This window comes from Photinus pyralis, unplaced genomic scaffold (assembly GCF_008802855.1).
Source record: "Photinus pyralis isolate 1611_PpyrPB1 unplaced genomic scaffold, Ppyr1.3 Ppyr1.4_LG8, whole genome shotgun sequence".
Classification (NCBI taxonomy): Eukaryota; Metazoa; Arthropoda; class Insecta; order Coleoptera; family Lampyridae; genus Photinus; species Photinus pyralis.
Window position 1 is genome coordinate 1,030,971 of NW_022170819.1, and position 23,623 is coordinate 1,054,593.

The following is a 23,623-nucleotide window of genomic DNA, read 5'->3' on the forward strand; positions in this document are numbered from 1 at the left end:
TCTCGAGATTTCTCTCTATGAACTTACCTTATTCCGAATCCGGCGAAAAGGGAGATGATCAAAGGTATAAAGGTTGCTAGACACGCCAGTATAAGGGTTTGAAACTCCGAAAGACCTGGAAATAGAAGAGCACAGGTATTAACTCATATGGCTCATCTATGAGGTTTGTGTTTTGGTGTTTTAAAAATGTAATTTATTTTACCCTAACCCTGAGCTGAGATACCAATTTTCAAAAATTCAGGAAAGTGTTCAACTTTAGGAAGATGTAGCAAGGTTATCTGAAATCAATTTTTCTGTTTCATCCCCTAAATGTTTACTTTAAAGCTTGTAAATGTCATTTATTTTACCCTAACCCTGAGACACCAATTTTCAAAAGTTCAGGAAAGTGTTTAACTTTAGGAAGATGTAGCAAGGTTACCTGAAGTCAATTTTTCTGTTTAATCCCTAAAATTTTACTTTCTGCTGATGAAATTTATTTTACCCTAATCGTGGGATACGAATTTTCTAAAATTCAGGCAAACGTTGAACTTTAGCAAAGTGCGGAAGGGTTACCTGATAAAAATTTTCCTGTTTCTTCTCCTAAATTTTTACTTTAAAGCTTGTAAATGTAATTTATTTTAGCCTAACCCTGAGATACCAATTTTCAAAAATTCAGGAAAGTGTTTAACTTTAGGAAGATGTAGCAAGGTTATCTGAAATCAATTTTTCTGTTTCATCCTCTAACTGTTTACTTTAAAGCTTGTAAATGTCATTTATTTTACCCTAACCCTGAGACACCAATTTTCAATAATTCAGGAAAGTGTTCAACTTCAGGAAGGTGTAGCAAGGTTACCTGAAGTCATTTTTTTCTGTTTCATTCCCAAAATTTTACTTTCTGCTGATGAAATTTATTTTACCCTAATCGTAAGATACGAATTTTCTAAAATTCAGGCAAACGTTGAATTTTAGGAAAGTGCGGAAGGGTTACCTGAAATCAATTTTTCTGTTTCATCCCCTAAATTTTTACTTCAAGCTAGTAATTAAATTTTACCCTAAACCTGAGATACGAATTTTCAGAAACTCAGGAAAATGTTGAACTTCACGAAGGTACGCAGTGTTATCGAAAATGAATTTTTCTGTTTCATCCCCTAAATGTTTACTACAAGCATGTAAATGAATTTTACTCTAAACCTCAGGTACAAATTTTCAAAAACTCAGGAAATTTTTTAACTGAACAATGTTACCTGAAATCTATTTTGTTGCCCCAAAATATTACTTTAAGGCCGAATATAAAGTATCTTTTACCCTAATTTCTCGAGAATTAAACCTTCAACTAAAATTCCAACTTCATTTAGAACTATAACCTTTCAGTTTTCTTGCTTTTAAAAAATTCAAAAAAATTTTGAATTGTAGGATGGTGTTTCGTTTCACTCCCAAAATGTTTGCATTTAACTAGAAACTTGAAATCATCTTGAAGTCACCTTAGAATCGGTTTTCCGGAGTAAATAAGCGGGTACAAATACTAACTTTCTGGGTACAAATTAGTCCTTAATTTATAAGTACGAAGCCCCTTTGGGACCGAGTCAAGTAATGTCATTTAACTGACGAGTTTTGTATTAAATTTAACCAGAAATCGTATTTTAATATAGAATTTCAATTTTCGTATAGAACATTTAATTAATGTCCATCTGTCAGTGATGACAGGAGTCGTTTACGTTTAGCAATGTGACAGGTGCGACCAGTAAAGTGACAGGCAGGACAAGTAGCCTGGTCAGCCTCTGTCATGGAAACTAGAATTTAAGGTAGACATGAAAATGAAGGTTTCATGAATCAAAATCCATTTGTTTTTGTGTTGACTCTAAAATTTCTACTCTCAAATTGTAAGACATTTTACCCTACTTATGAAATTCGATAAAGTACTATTATTTATGGCCCTTCTACTTGAAAATTAGACTTTCAATTAATAATTGCTTTATTCAGTTCTGGGTTTCACTTCAAAATCTTTTGGTAAAGGGTTTACTTGCTTTCTGAACTTAAAAGTAGTTGAATTTTAGAAACACAGAAGAATCACGTAAAATTTTAATTTGAGCTTTAAAAAGCGGCTGAGCTTTGAGGGGCGACAGACTGAATGGCTTGCTTGGCATACTGGCTATCTGTCAATATCTTTAGAGAGTTTTTAATTTGGAATAAAAATGATTGTAGGCAGCAAATTTGGGAATTTTAGGAAAAAGGTACACATAATAGTACCCTATTTAGGGTTATAATATCCTGAAAGCACAATACGCTTTCACACCTTCCCGAAAAATCCCATAATACAATCGCGCGATTAAAACGAATGAAATAGAGAACAACAATACTTAGGGGAATACGGAAGAGATCATGAAATGTAATTTAACCCTCTACTTAACTACTTAAAATTTAACCGCCCGCTCCGTACCCAGAAATGCAGAAGCCACGTTTTACGCGAAAATTTTTGCGAAAGCACGCAATTAAAACTCGGGGAAAGGAATATTAATTGCTACAGTGGACGCGGACCGTATTTCGTTAATAAACTTTATTTGACCCCTTTATGCTGCTGCAATTTATATTTAACACGAAAATAAATATGCATGAGCGATATGTAGGAAGTGAAACATTCGTCCCACATTTGCATCAATGTCCAATTTTCGTACAAATCGCTGGATATATCCATTGTGTTTAATCAATTTTAATTAATGCGAATGTGACAGTACCATATGATTTATTAAGCTTTTTCTTTATTTAAAAAAGTCAAGAAATTTTTTTTAGTGAATAAAGTTAAAGTTAAAGATAATCCAGTCAATTAGGCAAGCGTAGTTTACAGAATCTCAAGCTTAGTGAGTGCACAGATAGCACTACTTCGAAATCTTAAACCAATACCTATATGTAGCTATAATGTAAATTATCTACAGAATCCCCAAAACCTGCAGAAGCGTAAACATAATTTAGAAAATCGTACAGACACATAAATTGAACCTTCAGAATTTAAGAGACTCTACATCACTCATAAAACTAAAGACGCAAGAGAACTTTGTACTAAATCGTATCGGATTCGTCTCAGTAAAATGAGTCTTTTTCTCTTTTTGACTCTTCCACCTTTTTTCGTTTCATTTGGTTGGGCGCCAGATGTAATAAATAAAAGGCAATTCGAGGGTGTAATTCTAAAAAGAAATTTCTCCCTGTTTAACGAATTGATATTCAACAACAAATTTTAAAAGGCACTTCAAGTTTCCAACACGTATTACAGGTCCATAATTTACCTACATAGTAATAAAATCCCCGCTGCGTATGGGCCTACTTTGAAATCCCCATTTAAACTCCCCAAATGAGCGACGGGCTTTTAATGTGTAACCTCTCGAGTAAATACGTTACGCTTTGAATACATCAAAAATAGGTGAAAGTTCCTTTTGAAATTCGTTTTTGGGAGGTCGGTTTCCATTTAACGTTACGAGGATTAAGATCAAATTGTGCATGTCAAAGCAAATTCGTTTCGTGCCGAAGGAAAAAATATTTCGGCCAATCCAATTGGGGCTTAAAGTATTTCGTTTAAAGTTGATTTTCGAAAATATCGAATCTCTCTCTATCGCAAAGTTGGGAAATGTGCCGACACCGGTTATTAAAGGAAATCTTGATCAAACTGGAAAGCGCTTTTCGTAAAATACATTTACAAGCTTTAAAGTAAAAATTTAGGGGAAGAAACAGGAACATTTTTATCAGGTAACCCTTCCGCACTTTCCTAAAGTTCAACGTTTGCCTGAAATTAGGAAATTCGTATCTCACGATTAGGGTAAGATAAATTTTATCAGCAGAAAATAAAATTTTGGGGATGAAACAGAAAAATTGATTTCAGGTAACCTTGCTACATCTTCCTAAAGTTAAACACTTTCCTGAATTTTTGAAAATTGGTATCTCAGGGTTAGGGTAAAATAAATTACATTTACAAGCCTTGAAGTAAAAATTTAGGGGAAGAAACAGGAAAATTTTTTTCAGGTAACTCTTCCGCACTTTCCTAAAGTTCAAAGTTTGCCTGAATTTTTAGAAAATTCGTATCTCACGATTAGGGTAAAATAAACTTCATCAGCAGAAAGTAAAATTTTAGGGATGAAACAGAAAAATTGACTTCAGGTAACCTTGCTAGATCTTCCTAAAGTTAAACACTTTTCTCGCCTTTTGAAAATTGGTATCTCACGGTTAGGGTAAAATAAACAAGTTTTAAAGTAAACATTTAGGGGATGAAACAGGAAAATTGATTTCAGATAACCCTGCGACACCTTCCCAAAGGTGAACATTTTCTTGAGTTTTTGAAAATTCGTATCTCAGGATTAGGACGAATTCCATCCAAGATGATACAATCTTTTAGCTGCATTTCTAATTTTTGAGTGGAAGCATTTTTTCAAATTCCGAAAGGGCATCTAGTAATCTACATTCTTACCTTGCTCCACTTCATCGTCGATATAGTACCCCGTCCCATTAAAACTTGGCGACTTCAAGGTGGATAGGGTATTATTGATAAAGCTGGCGGACGTACCATTCAAAACTACGGTGGATCCGGGAACGAACCTATAATTTTCCGGAGGAACTGTTAACGTGGCTATCGTCGAAAGTGGCACTTCTAAGGGTGTTTCCGTTGTCGACATGTTCGTTTACCATTAGAGGTATTGTCATGTAAATTTAAACTTGAAATTTTTCTTCATATAGACGCCGTGTTGCTCCCCGTAACCGCCGCCGTTTCACTCCACCTGAAACGAAGAAAAATCGTAAAGAACGGAATGGGAAAATTAGGCAAACGCGAAGACGAGAAATAACGCGCAACATTTTCTTATTATACTTTCCCAGCCACGCACTCCTAAATCATAATTCCTTTTAATTAAAAGCTCGCCTTTTGAACTAATTTTTAATTTGTGTTTGGAAAGGGTAAGACATGTAGCCGCTTTGAAGATTGTACGCTTGATAGCGTAACAGCGTAATTAGGGAAATCGTTTCCAAGGCAAGAAGTGTAGGCGTTTTAAGAAAAGTAATTTCCCCAGAAGTGAGTAATGTTACAAACTAATTTTGTTCCGCATCCACTATCTATATTTGCTCTAATCTACGTACATCTGTCTGTCCATCTGTACAATTAGTCTACTTATCAAAATTGGGTAATCGACTGTAAATGCAAATTCAAAATAATGGGCAACATCCGGTTCCCATTTTACACTCCGGAAAATTCAGTTTACCAAATATCGTCCCGAAAATGCCCTCACATTGAGTTCGCCCCTGAAATCCTCGAATGTTTAGGACGCATTTTCCAGAGCGGGACTTTGTGGGGGGTAGTTTGAGGATTGGATCATACTTAGGGGAGAATACTACGTCCGGCACCTCCAACTTTAAAAAATTTCCGCTTTTTGATTTCTTAGACATATTTGACTTTAACGTTTGTGACTCTTTGACTTCGTTTACTTCTTTGACTTCTACGGTTCATTTGACTTCCGTCTTACTATGACTTCTACTTTTATTGACGTCGTTCAGGGATGTGATCAAAAACATGGCTGATGGTTCAAGCTATAAACTGTCTTCTGTAACGATTTACTTCTTTGACCCTTCTGGATTCTCTCTTTCTCACCACTAGAATTAAAAATGGAAGGAACAGATTTCGGCGATGTGATCAAAATCAGGATTCGAGTTATAAATTAGCGACAGCGACAGCGAGATCCACAAGCACCTGTGGGGGTAGTTTAATTAAGTTCAGGTACGAAAAAAACCTTGAATTAAATTATTATAATTTTTCTTGGACATGTCCTCGATAACGACAAAACTGACCGTTTTGCAAGCAAAAAGCACTCTTATCGCAACAACCGGATAAGAATATGAGATAAACTTACATCATCATCCACCATCGCAAACCACATTACATTCATTTTGCGTTTGGGAGCCAAAACTCGATTTAAATTCATTCTCTTTCATTATTTTCGTGCTGCTCGGTGTCTTAATCGACATTGGTCCTGCGGTGATCAAAATTGACATCTAGAAGGTGTTTTTCCAAAGGGAAGCGTATATGATTGCATTAACCCTTATTATGCGCGCGTGAAACACCTACGTCGTGAATCAATAATTTAATTTCGGAAGCACTCCGCCTACAAACTTTGTTGTAATTCATTTAACCAGTCACAGCTGTTTCGAGTTTCTACCCCAATAATGAATCTGATTTAGACGAACAATGTTATTGTTCCATAAATAAATTATTAGTTCTGCAAAGTTTCTAACTGGATGATGCTTTGTAAAGTTGGCATTTATGTCGGACTTTAGTATACAATCCCGTTCTGTCATTAGTTGCCTTTGTTGGAAAGGGGGTAGTTTTTGTTTCAAACTGCTCGATCAATGTTTTTAATGAATGTAGCGAAGTAACCAGCTAAGCAATTTGTCGATCATGCTTGCAGTATAACTTATAGAGTTTACAGAAGCGGAAACTCGAGTAAATCTCGCAGAAATTGGTCGCTAGTTAGTAGCTTATACTAAATGCGGTCAAATGGATAATCTACAATTACTACAACTACAAGATACACAAAGCTTGTATTAGTTTTACTTGTGTGTGAGCCATGAACCTCCCTACATATAAAATAGCGAATAAAAGATATCCAAATGCACAATTTTCAAACTGTAAAGATAATTTTGAAAAGAAGAAGGGAGACAACATGAATTTGCACTACAATTTTTATAGCCCTGAAGTACATCCCTAAGAATGCTTTCAAGGTGATTTTTTCCCAGACGATTGCCTTGATCTCTATGACGGTTCAAGACAACATTGCTTTCTCATTACTCGCTCTAACGCGGCTCTACGCGTAATTAGTTAGTTATCCTCTCCCTTAGAAAAACCTAGTTCATTATTCTTTCAAGTTGCGTAGCTTCTCTATTAACGACTGACTTTGATTCAGCTGTACCGTCCCGAATTTCTAATGAACCTCCCGTTATCGTGGCCAGTTATCGCTACCTAACCGCATTATGAAAAAAATCTCATGGCACATCCTACAACCTTCGGCTATTACAGAAATAAAGAGCGCTTAATTAATTTGGAAAATTACCAGCGATCTAATGGAACCTAACAGTGAGCTACCCTAACGGAATTCAATTCTACACCATTAATTTGGAGAAACCATTCCTAAAATCGATCTAACCAATAAATTTCTCCCATATCCCTTAATTTTCAATGGGGTTCGTACATAATAATTTAAAGGAGGAAAATTGGCATACCCTGTGGTGGAGAGTTCACCTCTGATACTGCAAACAAAAAAAGACAGCTAAAACGCGCTGTATTTGACACGGGACAGAGACAGTCTGAAGGGGAAAAACTTGTAAACGTCAGCAAACAAGTTATTGGATTACCAAAGTTACGTGTTAAACAAATGTGAGTTTTAAAAGCAGTCAGCTCTGTGTAAAGCGAAACTTCAGAGGCGACATTAACGGAAAAAAACATTAAAAAAAAATCCTATAATCCAATCGGGCCCAACTGTGAATCTAAATCAACCGGGGACACACAGAGAAGCAAAAAAAAGGCGCACGAGAAGTTACGCACTTCCAAAGGACGTGACTTTATTAAATAAAATCGAATTTTCGTAAAAAACTACGTGGTTGAAAAACCATGAGGAGTATTTTTGGCTCGCGAATTTTTAGGGTTCCTAGTGACCCTTTGAATCATAATCGATCATTGAAATAAAAGTATTTGAGGCGCACGAGAAGTTACACACTTCCAAAGGACTGACTTTATTAAATAAAATCAAATTTTTCTAAATAATTACGTGGTTGAAAAACCACGAGGAGTATATTTGTCTCGCGAATTTTTAGGGTTCGTAGTGACCCTTTGAATCATAATCGATCCTTGGAATAAAAGTACTTGAGGCGCACGAGAAGTTACACACTTCCAAAAGACGTGAAGTTATTAAATAAAATCTAACTTTCCTAAATAATTACGTGGTTGAAAAACCACGGGGAGTATATTTGTCTCGCGAATTTTTTGGGTTCCTAGTGACCCTTTGAATCATAATCGATCATTGAAATAAAAGTATTTGAGGCGCACGAGAAGCTACACACTTCCAAAGGACTGACTTTATTAAATAAAATCAAATTTTCCTAAATAATTACGTGGTTGAAAAACCACGAGGAGTATATTTGTTTCGCGAATTTTTAGGGTTCCTAGTGACCCTTTGAACCATAATCGATGATTGAAATAAAAGTATTTGGGGTGCACGAGAAGTTACACACTTCCAAAGGACGTGACTTTATTAAATAAAATCGAATTTTCGTAAAAAACTACGTGGTTGAAAAACCATGAGGAGTATTTTTGGCTCGCGAATTTTTAGGGTTCCTAGTGACCCTTTGAATCATAATCGATCATTGAAATAAAAGTATTTGAGGCGCACGAGAAGTTACACACTTCCAAAGGACTGACTTTATTAAATAAAATCAAATTTTCCTAAATAATTACGTGGTTGAAAAACCACGAGGAGTATATTTGTCTCGCGAATTTGTAGGGTTCCTAGTGACCCTTTCAATCATAATCGATCATTGAAATAAAAGTATTTGAAGCGCACGAGAAGCTACACACTTCCAAAGGACGTGACTTTTTTAAATAAAATCGAATTTTCCTAAAAAATTACGTGGTTGAAAAACCACGAGGAGTATATTTGTCTCGCGAATTTTTAGGGTTCCTAGTGACCCTTTGAATCATAATCGATCATTGAAATAAAAGTATTTGAGGCCCACTAGAAGTTACACACTTCGAAAGGACGTGACTTTATTAAATAAAATCGAATTTTCTTAAAAAATTACGTGGTTGAAAAACCACGAGGAGTATTTTTGGCTCGCGAATTTTTGGGGTTCCTAGTGACCCTTTGAATCATAATCGATCATGAAAATTATAATATTTGAGGCGCACTAGAAGTTTCACACTTCCAAAGGACGTGACTTTATTAAATAAAATCGAATTTTCTTAAAAAATTACGTGGTTGAAAAACCACGAGGAGTTTTTTTGGCTCGCGAATTTTTAGGGTTCCTTTGAATCATAATCGATCATTAAAATAAAAGTATTTGAGGCGCACGAGAAGCTACACATTTCCAAAGGACTGACTTTATTAAATAAAATCAAATTTTCCTAAATAATTACGTGGATGAAAAACCATGAGGAGTATATTTGCCTCGCGAATTTTTAGGGTTCCTAGTGACCCTTTGAATCATAATCGATCATTGAAATAAAAGTATTTGAAGCGCACGAGAAGCTACACACTTCCAAAGGACGTGACTTTATTAAATAAAATCGAATTTTCCTAAAAAATTACGTGGTTGAAAAACCACGAGGAGTATATTTGTCTCGCGAATTTTTAGGGTTCCTAGTGACCCTTTGAATCATAATCGATCATTGGAATAAAAGTATTTGAGGCGCACGAGAAGTTACACACTTCCAAAGGACGTGACTTCATTAAGTAAAATCGAATTTTCCTAAATAATTACGTGGTCGAAAAACCACGAGGAGTATATTTGACTCGCGAATTTTTAGGGTTCCTAGTGACCCTTTGAATCATAATCGATCATTAAAATAAAAGTATTTGAGGCGCACGAGAAGCTACACACTTCCAAAGGATATGACTTTATTAAATAAAATCGAATATTCCTAAATAATTACGTGGTTGAAAAGCCACGAGGAGTATATTTGTCTCGCGAATTTTTAGGGTTCCTAGTGACCCTTTGAATCATAATCGATCATTGAAATAAAAGTATTTGAGGCGCACGAGAAGTTCGAAATCGAATCACGTTTCAGTTCAGTTCCAACTTCGACGCGCTTGTGTTATCTAAGTGATAGATAGTAATTACTGTTATAAATTAATCCATTTTAGGACTGTTCTGTTCTGTGTTGATACAAAAAAAACCTATAAATCATTAAATTTGTAATACGTAGAGTGAGCTGTGGGCACAAATAATATGGGAAAAGTTGTTCTGGAATTCAATCAAGGAAATAAATACTTCTAAATCCGAATATATGTGAAAATTATTTTCTGTTGGCATCGTGTTCAAAATCAACGACCCGATTAATCAAGCTTTGTAAACATTCATTTTAATTAATTTCGTTCATTGCACACGATTTGTGAACAAAGCGAACCTTTAAATACTCGATCAGCTCGTTCACGGTTCGATTAAAATTGTAGATATTGTGCCTCTAGTTTGCATCACATTAAAAGTTGGAACAAAGCTTTGCATTATACCAGTAAACTTAGGCTCATGCACTTTTTTGACAAAGATACAGATATAACAATTTGTGTATGCGAAAAGAAGGATTTTGGATTGAAACAAAATGATCTCCATTATTATCTGGGAGGCTTTCTCCTCCTAAAATCATCTAACAACTGGTGGCGGGGTCAGGTCAGGGCAGAGAAATTTAGTGCTACGAGATGAAGGGATGTCGAAAGGAGTCACGAGGAAAGCTAAAAGAAAAAATTAAGTAAAACAAAATTGCGGCATCTGCTCTTGACTACAAAGTAATTAACATGTTGTAGAAGGCATAGGAAAATTATGTCGCAGTAAGGGAATATAAACACCAACTTTAAGTCGATTAGCTTTCCCCTTTAGATGCAAAATTGTACGAAAGTCAGCTTTAAAATTTTAATTGCTAAAAAAGATGACGCTTCGTAAATTAAACACACATTATGTGCCTTATCTACCGAAAGAAGAGCGTTCCATCATTCTCCTCGAAAATTGAATCGCAGTTTATCACCGGCTTGACAGGACCATCTATTCTCTCATGTATTTACATACTAAGTGTCTTCCTTTTTCCTACGGCAATAAGTGGGAGATAGAAAAGAGAGTGCCTTTTGTTTGTTTCGCGTGAGCGAGTGGAAATTGGGTACGTGATTATTCAATTAAACAGCCAGTGTTTCTAAATTCAACATCAAAGTTCAGAATTAACACAAACACCTGACATAATTCTTGGGCACAAAAAAAATCTGACATCAAAACTCTATCCGGGTCGCCCTTTGAATTCGAATAAACACACTGATTGAAAGTAACAGAATTTATTTCGAAACACATGAAAAAATTAAAACAAAGCTTGTTTGGACATATTACCTCGCACGCAGTCGGTCGAAAAATAAAATAAAAAATCTTTGTACGGTCCGAATAGCCACCGGCAATTTGTTATTTTGTTACTCATCCAGTTAATGTTCTTTGTGTGTGAAGTTCATAGCTGCCAGTGTTTGTGTGCGGAGTTAGTGGGCCTTGTTTATTGCAAACCTTTGTACGATCAGGATTATTAAAAGAGAAAAAAAACTGTAAGTAATTTTAAGATGTTCATATTTTATTTGTCGAAAGTGCTTCTCTTTCTTTCAGGAATAAATAATGGTGATTCGGTGCCATCCCTACCATTTCCCCTTTGCTTAATTATTTTCTTGCATTTAGTATCGAATATATAAAGTCTCTGTCCACTTTTATTCTTTCCCCTCCCCATTTCTACCGCTCACCCACTAGCTAATATCATCGACCATAACTTTTGATTGAGAAGTCCGATCGAAAAAGTACGAATTGTTTTGGATTCTACGCACCAAAATTAATAAGAAAAAGTGTTTTCCCGAGAAATTTTGGTGCAGTCGATTTTTGGTAAAAAAGGAAGGTTATACACTGCCTTTTTTTGAGCCCCGAAAAAAAAATTGTCTCAGATCGACCCGGAAAAATAATTTTCTTATAGAATGTGGCCTGTAGAATCCATAATTTCAAACAGTTCCAAGATTGGGTTACTAGTTCAAAAGTTACAGCCCTTTGAATTTTTTTCCGAAATTGGTTTCTAGTCCATAACTTTTGATTGAGAAGTCCGATCGAAAAAGTACGAATTGTTTTGGATTCTACGCACCAAAATTAATAAGAAAAAGTGTTTTCCCGAGAAATTTTGGTGCAGTCGATTTTTGGTAAAAAAGGAAGGTTATACACTGCCTTTTTTTTGAGCCCCGAAAAAAAAATTGTCTCAGATCGACCCGGAAAAAATTTTTCTTATAGAATGTGGCCTGTAGAATCCATAATTTCAAACAGTTCCAAGATTGGGCTACTAGTTCAAAAGTTACAGCCCTTTGAATTTTCTTTCGAAATTGGTTTCTAGTCTATAACTTTTGATTGAGAAGTCTGATCGAAAAAGTACGAATTGTTTGGATTCTACGCACCAAAATTAATAAGAAAAAGTGTTTTCCCGAGAAATTTTGGTGTAGTCGATTTTTGGTAAAAAAGGAAGGTTATACACTGCCTTTTTTTGAACCCCGAAAAAAAAATTGTCTCAGATCGACCCGGAAAAAAAATTTTCTTATAGAATGTGGCCTGTAGAATCCATAATTTCAAACAGTTCCAAGATTGGGCTACTAGTTCAAAAGTTACAGCCCTTTGAATTTTTTTCGAAATTGGTTTCTAAGTCTATAACTTTTGATTGAGAAGTCTGATCGAAAAAGTACGAATTGTTTTGGATTCTACGCACCAAAATTAATAAGAAAAAGTGTTTTCCCGAGAAATTTTGGTGCAGTCGATTTTTGGTAAAAAAGGAAGGTTATACATGCCTTTTTTTTGAGCCCGAAAAAAAAATTGTCTCAGATCGACCCGGAAAAAAAATTTTCTTATAGAATGTGGCCTGTAGAATCCATAATTTCAAACAGTTCCAAGATTGGGCTACTAGTTCAAAAGTTACAGCCCTTTGAATTTTTTTTTGAAATTGATTTCTAATCCATAACTTTTGATTGAGAAATCTGATCGAAAATGTACGAATTGTTTTGGATTCTACGCACCAAAATTAATAAGAAAAAGTGTTTTCCCGAGAAATTTTGGTGCAATCGATTTTTGGTAAAAAAGGAAGGTTTATACATGCCTTTTTTGAGCCCCGAAAAAGAAATGTCTCAGATCGACCCGGAAAAATAATTTTCTTATAGAATGTGGCCTGTAGAATCCATAATTTCAAACAGTTCCAAGATTGGGCTACTAGTTCAAAAGTTACAGCCCTTTGAATTTTTTTTCGAAATTGGTTTCTAGTCTTATAACTTTTGATTGAGAAGTCTGATCGAAAAAGTACGAATTGTTTTGGATTCTACGCACCAAAATTAATAAGAAAAAGTGTTTTCCCGAGAAATTTTGGTGCAGTCGATTTTTGTTAAAAAAGGAAGGTTATACATGCCTTTTTTTGAGCCCCGAAAAAAAAATTGTCTCAGATCGACCCGGAAAAATAATTTTCTTATAGAATGTGGCATGTAGAATCCATAATTTCAAGCAGTTCCAAGATTGGGTTACTAGTTCAAAAGTTACAGCCCTTTGAATTTTTTTCCGAAATTGGTTTCTAATCCATAACTTTTGATTGAGAAGTCCGGTCGAAAATGTACGAATTGTTTTGGATTCTACGCACCAAAATTAATAAGAAAAAGTGTTTTCCCGAGAAATTTTGGTGCAATCGATTTTTGGTAAAAAAGGAAGGTTTATACATGCCTTTTTTTGAGCCCCGAAAAAGAAATGTCTCAGATCGACCCGGAAAAATAATTTTCTTATAGAATGTGGCCTGTAGAATCCATAATTTCAAACAGTTCCAAGAGTGGGCTACTAGTTCAAAAGTTACAGCCCTTTGAATTTTTTTTCGAAATTGGTTTCTAATCCATAACATCATCTTCGATTTGTCAACAATTAGCTTTATTCCTCCACTCTACAATTTTTGCTATATCTTTTCTATATCCGTTAAATAGTTTGCTAAGACCCACTTTCTTTCTTTTTTCAATTCATTAACTGGTTTTCTTTCCTCCATTATTGTTTTAAACGTTCTCTCCTATTACCTTATCACACGTCTTCTATATCGTTCCTCTACCTCTTCTAAATCGCAATGGTGCTTTCTCCAATGCCTCTTTCCCTCGACTTGCCTTTCCAGTCTCATATTTAGCACCATCGTCATAATACTTTTCCAAATTATCTCCCTTCTTCCTTTTTGCCTTCCACCTTATCACCCTTCTCGTTTTCTAACTATTATTTCTACTTTCAATCCTGCATTTCTATTCCTTTGCATCTTCTTCTAGTTTCTGTATTTGATTCTTGACATTCTTTCTGTCTGTGTCAACTTCTTCTTCCTTTCCTTGTCCATCATTGTCCCGTGTCCAATTTTCTCTCTCGTAGAACCTCTGTACATAGTATAATGTGTTTTTTTCCTTCTTTATTCTTCTAGTTGTGAGCTTTACCACCAGTTCTTTATCTTTCCCCTTTACTCTTCCTCTTTATTTCCTCTCTTATTCCTCCACCTTCCATCTTCCTTCATTTTCTGTTTCTGCTCTAGTCTCTTCTGCCTTTCTTATTTTCTTCGTCACGCTTTCCATGCGTTTTACTATTTGTCTCTTGCCTCTTCACCCTTTCACTTTCTCCCTCTCGCGCCGTGTTTTTTTTTCTTTTTGCTCTTTTTTTGTTTTGGGGGATCTTACCACTTTCTTACTTATTCTAAAAGCGTTGGGCCGTTGTTCCTCGTTTCCTTCCCTTAAGCCCAAAAGGTATTCTAAACACTTGAAAACAAAATGGAAAAATTGCATCACTTCGGATATTAAAGCAAAGCTCTAAGAAATTTTTGAAGGCGAGGAGAACGGTCTTGGTCCTAGAATAAACCGCAAAACTGTGAAATTTTGCCATTGTTTCAAAAGTGCCAAACCTCTTTCGAAACGCGTCGCAAATGACGAGGAATTATGAGCTGGGATAAAAATGTGAGTAACATTTCAGGTCATTTTCACACCACTTTAATTCCGCACACCGTTTGTTATTCGCACAAATTGTGGTTGAAGCAATTACACTACCCCCCTCTTATTTTCCGAATTATTTTGTGCAATGTGAAAATTTGTTAATGTCTGCTCGAAATGTAGCCCGTAGCGATCTAATCGATCGAATTAAAGTTCGGCGATCTCAAATAGTTTGAAATCATCCTTCCGTTCCGCATTAATACGTGATTAACGTTGAAATTGTGCAAATTTCCAGTCACCCACGTAAATTCGCGTTCCATCCCCCATCTGATCTCGTACAGTTAAAATCCCGTGCGACCACAAATACCTACCCAATTCGATTTATACGGTCAAGTGTCCCCAAATCCCGAAAAAACGTAGATTACTGTTTAAATATTATTAATAATGCAGGGTTGTAAATCAAGTTTGATTAAAAACGGACGAGGGTATAAATTTGATCTAATATCGCTGATGCAAACAAATAGTCGGGCGAGTCGCGTCATGTATCAACGGCGATGTAGTTTACCGACTGTATTGCAAATATATGCACAGTAATTTGTTTGTGCGTCAGTCGTAAATTAGTTCCTCGATTACCATATTAATATAGGTTAACCGAAGTAAATTTATGGAGCGTGTTTGCTATCAATCGATAGATGATGCTCACAATTTTCCTGTTCTCAAATTAAACCTGGTTTGTCTTTTTCCCTCAAATTTTCAATTCGTAACACCCTATTTTTTAAAAAACGAAGGCTTTTCTATAGGAATTGTATCGTCATCGGAGGTAACTTCACCTACATTCTCTTAGATTTTGATCTGTAGAATACATTTCACCCAGAAAATTAAAAATCGTACTCCTCTATCAAAAATTATATCGCTTTTTGTGTTCCTTTGCCACTATAATACAGTTTTTCTCCTATAACTTTTTACGTGCCGAAGCCATCTTAAGTTATATCGCTAATTCTTTTAAATTTTAACCTGTAGAATCCAAATCTCCCAGAAAATTCAAAATCGTACTCCTCTATCAAAAATTATATCGCTTTTTGTGTTCCTTTGCCAGTATAATACGGTTTTTCACTTATAACTTTTCACGTGCCGAAGGCATCTTAAGTTATATCGCCAATTCTTTTAGATTTTGACCTGTAGAATCCAAATCTCCCAGAAAATTCAAAATCGTACTCCTCTATTAAAAATTATAGCGTTTTTTGTGTTCCTTTGTCACTATAATACGATTTTTCACCTATAACTTTTCACGTGCCGAAGCCATCTTAAGTTATTTCGCCAATTCTTTTAAATTTCGACCTGTAGAATCCAAATCTCCAAGAAAATTCAAAATCGTACTCCTCTATCAAAAATTATAGCGTTTTTTGTGTTCCTTTGTCACTATAATACGATTTTTCACCTATAACTTTTCACGTGCCGAAGCCATCTTAAGTTATTTCGCCAATTCTTTTAAATTTCGACCTGTAGAATCCAAATCTCCAAGAAAATTCAAAATCGTACTCCTCTATCAAAAATTATAGCGTTTTTTGTGTTCCTTTGTCACTATAATACGATTTTTCACCTATAACTTTTCACGTGCCGAAGCCATCTTAAGTTATTTCGCCAATTCTTTTAAATTTCGACCTGTAGAATCCAAATCTCCAAGAAAATTCAAAATCGCACTCCTCTATCAAAAATTATATCGCTTTTTGTGTTCCTTTGCTTCTATAATACGGTTTTTCACCTATAAATTTTCATGTGCCGCAGCTATCTTAAGTTAAATCGCCAATTCTTTTAGATTTTGACCTGCAGAATCCAAATCTCCCAGAAAATTCAAAATCCCATTCCTCTATCAAAAATTATATCGCTTTTTGTGTTCCTTTGCTTCTATAATACGGTTTTTCACCTATAACTTTTCACGTGCCAAAGCCATCCGAAGTTATATCGCTAATTCTTTTAGATTTAGACCAGTAGAATTCAAATCCCCCAGAAAATTGAATTTTTTTAAAATTTCTTTTAGATTTTGACCTGTACAATACAATTCGTCCAAAAATCATACTCCTCCCACCTTCACCTAGACTATTGTTTTTTTAGATACCTTTTACATTTACGTGAAAAATATTAATATGCGCCATATTGTCATGTGGACGTCTTTTAGGTCTAAACACTGAAAATAATGAGGATTATTTATGAGTAAGCACAGAATTGATTTATTTCATTTGGGTTTGCAGTTCTATAGTGTTATTTTTTCTATTAGATTTGTTTTAATAGTGTATTGTTTATTTAATTGTAAAATGTGAAATTGCATGTTAAAATGTAAGAACAATCTGGTCATTTGCGATAAGAAATTGTGATAATAAACTAAATCTAATTTTGTCGTCGTATTCAACATGCCGGTTTGTTTGTCGGTGCGTTCAAGAACATTGATCTTCAGCGTTTGTGGAGTTCCACGACCAGATTTTAGGGTTATTAAAAGAGAAAAAGAGAGCTGAAGTACGAGCTTTTCACTGATAATGGTAAAAGGATGCTCAAAATATGCCTTGGTGCTCCACGACTTTCAAAAGCTGCTGTAGCTCATTATGGCTTCTAAGAAATTGAACATCCCCTTTATAGTTCAGACCTAGCACTCATGACTATTTTTTTTGTTCCCGAAACACTAAGGATGAACAATGACATGTGACTTTATGGTGAAGCACTTCGTGTAAATACAGGGTGATCCACTAATAGACAGCTAGTTTGAGTGTTGGTAAGGGACTCTTGTAAACTTATACATAGCTCAGCTTCGCCGATTAACCCCATTGTTACGAAATCCAATTGCTGGAAACAACACCTGGCGTATGTTCCCTTTAATTAACAACGTGATTGAATTCAACGAAGGTGCCGGCGTTCGTGCTACTCCCAAAAGTGCACGATTGTCTAGTGATTCCATTTCGGCAGTAAATCACGGTTTAGCGCTTCTCAGTTTGGCAATAATTTACAATTTGCGCAAATGTAAAACGCAATATCGACCATCCTTTCGAGAGGGTACAATGTGGGTCGAAGCAGCGCGCGAACAAGAAGGGGGAAATCCGGTTCTTAAAGTTAACAATTTAGGGGATGTTAATTATTAACATGACATCGCTAACAATCGAACCACCTGCCGTCTTTTGACAACGTTAATACCACCAACGGGATAGGGGTGAGTATTTACTTACTTTCCTGCTCGTACATACGTCATCGTAAGGCTAATGATGTGCATCGCCAGCGATGAATAATGAAGTGGGTCAGTTCAAAATTTCCATCAAATGCCATTCGGAAAGTAAGACAAATAGAAGGACATTTAAAGAGAGATAAAGGTTAAAGCGCAATTTATCTATCTAATAGTGAGACAAAGATGGCATTTGTTCTGTTGACATCTAAAGAATTGACCAATTTATTTTACGTTGCATCGAAATAGGAAGTTCAGAAGTAGCTAAAATATGAAAGATGTACCCTGAAGATCATTGAAATTGAGGAAGGTTCTAAAGGTGATAAGTGTGTAGAAGTCCAAAAGCCGAGTGACGGGGTAAGTCAGGCGGGATAAAAACAAGAAGTTGGTGGAATAATTCAATAAAGAATCGATGATTTGGTCCTGGAAGTAAAGGAAGCTACGTAGACGTAAACCAAGCTGAAGAAGTCGTCGAAGGAAGGTATAGGTGTCAAATAAACTAAAGGTAATCGAAACAGTATCCTTGGCTGTTGTCACGGAAAGTGCCTTTAACTTAAGCTGTAACTTTTGATTTAGTGGCTCAATCTTCAAACTGTTGGCAGTTATGGATTCTAGAGGCCAAAATCTATCAGAAAATGTTTTTTCCTGGTCGATTTCAGACAATTCATTTTTCCGACCCAAAATATTGGGAAGTGTATAGCCTTTGTTTTCACCGAAAATCGACTACCCCTGGGGGGCAGGGAATGCCACCCAGTGTACGAAAATGTTCTCTTGATATCTGTCATAACGTCTTCGTAAAATACTAGGGGGTATTCCATACCCCCCAGATTCCCTGGTGCTACCGTCTCCCACGCAATATTTAGCCCTAAGGGCTGTTGTGGTAGTTTTGTATAAGAGACTATAGAAATATTCCTTTCCTGACGAGTATTCCGTACTCGAAGAGCTCCTGGTGTTAGTTTTGATGGCCCATTTCAAAAAATTATGGTCTATTATCTGTGTTCTATACATATTGGGGAAGAATGTATAACCGGGGGGCTTGGGAGGTATAGAATACTTTTATATGGTTTATATTCTATGTATAGATAATACTATTGTTTTGGGGAAGAATGTGGAACCCGAGGGTCTGGAGGCGATGGTGTACCCCCCAGTATTCGAGAGTCTTGTAGGGAAAAGGACATTAAAACGTTTTTCTAAGGGCGGTATCGATTCAATATTCTCTTCTCTGTAATTGTCGTAAGGGCCGCGTCCAATGAGTCCTAGAGGCTACTAGTTCAAAAGTTACAGCCCTTTGAATTTTCTTTCGAAATTGGGTTCTAGTCCATAACTTTTGATTGAGAAGTCTAATCGAAAAAGTACGAATTGTTTTGGATTCTACGGACCAAAATTAATAAGAAAAAGTGTTTTCCCGAGAAATTTTGGTGCAGTCGATTTTTGGTAAAAAAGGAAGGTTATACACTGCCTTTTTTTGAGGCCCCGAAAAAAAATTGTCTCAGATCGACCCGGAAAAAAATTTTCTTATAGAATGTGGCCTGTAGAATCCATAATTTCAAACAGTTCCAAGATTGGGCTACTAGTTCAAAAGTTACAGCCCTTTGAATTTTTTTTTCGAAATTGGTTTCTAGTCCATAACTTTTGATTGAGAAGTCTGATCGAAAAAGTACGAATTGTTTTGGATTCTACGCACCAAAATTAATAAGAAAAAGTGTTTTCCCGAGAAATTTTGGTGCAGTCGATTTTTGGTAAAAAAGGAAGGTTATACACTGCCTTTTTTTGAGCCCGAAAAAAAAATTGTCTCAGATCGACCCGGAAAAAAATTTTTTAGAATGTGGCCCGTAGAATCCATAATTTCAAACAGTTCCAAGATTGGGCTACTAGTTCAAAAGTTACAGCCCTTTGAATTTTTTTTCGAAATTGTCTAGTCCATAACTTTTGATTGAGAAGTCCGATCGAAAAAGTACGAATTGTTTTGGATTCTACGCAACAAAATCAATAAGAAAAAGTGTTTTCCCGAGAAATTTTGGTGCAGTCGATCTTTGGTAAATAAGGAAGGTTATACACTGCCTTTTTTGAGCCCCGAAGAAAAAATTGTTTCGGATCGACCCGGAAAGGGATGGAATCCAAATTCCATTGCCTGAGCGTAGGAGAAGGTTCGTATAGATTTAGTGTAGAGGGGAGCACTACATTTTTAAGGCTGGTTTCTGTTTTTGCATAAGGCCTTCCTCTGCGGTTTTGAACTTCTTTTTAGGGGAATGGGGGGGGGGGGCGTTCTACTCGTCATGGTATACTATTGATAGGTCTCATCGAAATGAATTGGTTTTCACCCAACTACCCGCTCTTTTTTTTGGGGGGTGTGGGTGGACTGGTTTAATCCTCCGTTTTATCTTCAAGGTTTCAACTAAATGAATTAGTTTCTACAAACTATAACTTTCCCGCACGACTCCTTTTTGTGATCAATGGGTAACGGGGGAGGGTTAGAAATTGATATCTATCTTTCATGGTCTTCTAATTAAAGGTCTCAACAAAAGAAACTGTTCTCTATCAAAAAATTGTTTTATCCGTCATATTACTCTAATGAAAATTTCAACAAAAGGAATTAATTTTTACCAACCATAGTTCTCCTTCGTGGCCTTACCGTGATGGGTTATAATTCCTTATATCTCAAGAGCGAACTGTCGGAGGAGAATGCTCACAAAGGCAGAATGAATCGTCTGGGCAAGAGATATCTATTGGTGAAGTCGAAGTGAATATCTTGAAAAGGAAGTGTAGGAAGAGGGCACTTATAAAGGGCAAATGGATCGTGGACATGTGAAATGGAACGTGAGCTTGGCGGCTTTTATAAATGCCATGCTACCACCTTGTAACCCAACTATTTACTATCATATATGACGCTTTAAGAAAAGGCGCTTTATCTGCACCAGGGCTGTGTTCTAATTTTTTCGTGGGACGCGAAAGGAATAATTTATTTCCATTAGAACGCAGTGTCCCACTAAAAAAAATAAAGCGAAATTTGAGTTCCAAACCCGTCACCTTATTTCCCTGAGTTTAGAAAAAGTTTTGTATTGATTTAACGTGTTACTCTAAGAAAAGAACAGTGTGCCCCCTTTAGTAAGTTGTTCTACTTTTTTCGTAGGATGTGGAAGGCGTTTGCGACAGGATCACTCATTTCCTTCAGAAGGCAGGATCCCATTAGAAAAAATTGACACAAGTAAAGAGTTCCAACCCCAAAACTACCTTGTCTAGGGGTATCTAATGTCTTATCTTAAGAGCACGTACTTTTAAAATGTTCTACAGTGGATGGAAGTGTTTTTATGAGGAATCATCAGAAGGCAAGGACCTACTGACATAAAAGAAGATCTCGAGTCCTACTTTTCGCAGGGGATGGAAAGTGTTTACGACAGGAATTCTCTCATCTCCTTCAGGGTGAAATGTGTCTCTCTTTGAAAAATGGACATATGTCCACTTATTTATCAGCGCGTTAATATTAAAAGACATAAATTTATTTACTGAGGGCGACGGAAGGTACCAAAGTATAATAAGGACTTACAAAACTCTACAAAACGGCAATTCCTTTCTCATGTTTGTAATGGGTTTAAATTTTCTCATTTGTACTGGACACACTCGCGCCTCATTTACCTTGGAGAAACTACGTTCAGTAGCAGTAAATTTTTATTATTACAAGTTTCAAAATCTCATTGAGTTGTAGGAATCGGGGAGGTTGTATCAATTTGGAGAGAAAGAAGTGGTTTCTTTTTAATATTCGAGAGCACCTGTTACTGAAAAATAAAATCACCCAATAAAAGAACATTAAACGCGCTCCAGTTAATTAAACAAAACGGCGAGTAATTAGCTAACAAGAGAATCTCATCAATTTCCTTTATGAGCAAAAGTGCTTTTAATTGGAGTTAAATTTCACACAATCAATAATCGCATCGAGTAAGCTAATTAAATGCATATTTTCAAAAAATCGTGCCCACTTACCATACAGTCAAAATCACAGACATTCACCATCGAGATAGTAATTAAACCCAGCACAAAACGTTCAGAGCGATCGTCAGATTCAAATGCAGTACATCGCGTTAAACGAGTTTATAGCGGATAGGGGTAGCTACTGGTAGGGTTAAGTTAACCGGGAGCTGAGATGCTGCGTCTGACACACCTTGGGATGCAGGATCGACTGCGACGTCGCGACGCGCCATTGATCTAAAAACATCATTGTGCAGGGACGTTCGTTAATTTAACGGTGCATAATTTCGAAAAGGTGATGCACTTCGTCCCTTCAAAGTCAGCAATTCTGTTAATCGAGTGGCGAAAACGTACTTTGTTGGTGGAGTTATTCCCGACCGAAGGAAAATTTAACGTTTAATTGCTTTATAATTCACCTCGTAGTCCTTATCCACGTACAGATACTTTCATCTCGCCTCTTGAATAATAATGACGGTGCGAATTTAATTAAGGCTCATTTGGGACATTATTATGAAAGGACGTGAATGCGATTTAATTGTAATGGTGTCCATTGCCGCTTGAAGGACCGCCGTTAGCGGTGTTCCTAAGATCCCTAAATTTTTAAAAGTACTAAGGACTCGGTTTCATACCCTTGAAGTGTATCTAAATAAATCCAGGTTTATAAAAATCCAAGAGGCTTTTGGATACTCCTACCTTATTTGACTAGATACCTAAAAAACATAGGAGCATATCCAGTTGATGCTAACAAACAAAATTGATTGATTTGGTATCAGAGGTTCATGAGACAGAGAATCTGAAGAAACGTGCGTTAGAAGTCTGGAATTCAATGTATTTTCGCACTCTATGGGGAAGGTATATGTTGTTGAGGATACGGATACCTAGTATTCAGAATTTCCTTTAGTATCTTATTTATGCTTTGAATTTGGCGCCCTCAAATGCCGCCCATGTGTTGCACCCTCCCTTGCAAGCACAGGAGACTGTCTTGAGGAGAGTTACTATTTTATATATCGTTTGGAACGTGTTATATATATAATCGTGAATTTTCCCGTTTTTCCAGTCAAATTTTCGCATGTTTTGATATCCTATGTCCTATTCCCCGGGAACACTAATCCAACAAACCAAAAATCACTAAAATCGGTCCAGCCGTTTTTCATTTATAAGATTGCAAAGACATATCGGGTTTACTATTTTATATATACAGTGAGTTTTTTTTTAATGCGAACATAGGAGTTTGCATGCAATGTAATTTCCCTATGTTCGATTTTAAAAAAAACACATCAATAATGAGGTGTGCGCGGTTCACATTCCCAAATCGCGCAACTTGTGTGACTATGAACAGCAACTATAGTCTTTATGATGAAGAGCACTCGGTAAGATTTTTTTAAAGAAGCCATGTGAAGCCATTGCAACTTTAAGATACATTTTTCTTAAACTTACGATAACTTGACCTCACAGGCCACGCACTGACACGACAACTGATTGTGAACCAACCTTCAATTATTTGTAGGTCATGTGCACCTGGTATTCTACTAATTTGATCTATTCAATACATAAATGAAGAAAATAAGAAAATAAATACCGAAAACAATTACAATAAATGTTCGAAGTGTCCTCCTTGACATTCTAAGCAATAACCTAACCGATTTCGTAATTAAATTGGACGGCGGTATTTTTAAAAATGTGACAGCTGTCAATTGTATCTACTACTCATTTGAACTACTCAATAGATTGATGTGTTTTTTTAAAAATCGAACATAGGGAAATTACATTGCAT

The 23,623-nt window shown here is 36.0% G+C and overlaps 2 protein-coding genes across 4 annotated transcripts in view; one reads left to right on the forward strand and one right to left on the reverse strand.

Annotated features, from left to right (window-relative positions):
* The window catches only part of LOC116177574, a 44,800-nt gene extending 22,598 nt beyond the window's left edge, over positions 1-22,202 (reverse strand). For 2 of the 3 annotated variants that reach the window (XM_031496585.1, XM_031496583.1), the window contains exons 1-3: positions 21,865-22,202; positions 4,430-4,736; positions 28-115 (exon numbers count right to left, since the gene is read on the reverse strand). In XM_031496585.1, coding sequence (XP_031352445.1) covers positions 28-115; positions 4,430-4,634 — 293 coding nt within the window. In that variant the 5' untranslated portion in view covers positions 4,635-4,736; positions 21,865-22,202. The remainder of the gene's footprint in view (positions 1-27; positions 116-4,429; positions 4,737-21,864) is intronic. The other variant, XM_031496584.1, reaches the window with a different exon arrangement.
* Positions 1-23,623, forward strand: part of LOC116177573 (broad-complex core protein) — a 312,257-nt gene that overhangs the window by 49,124 nt on the left and 239,510 nt on the right. The gene's annotated exons all lie outside the window — the stretch shown is intronic.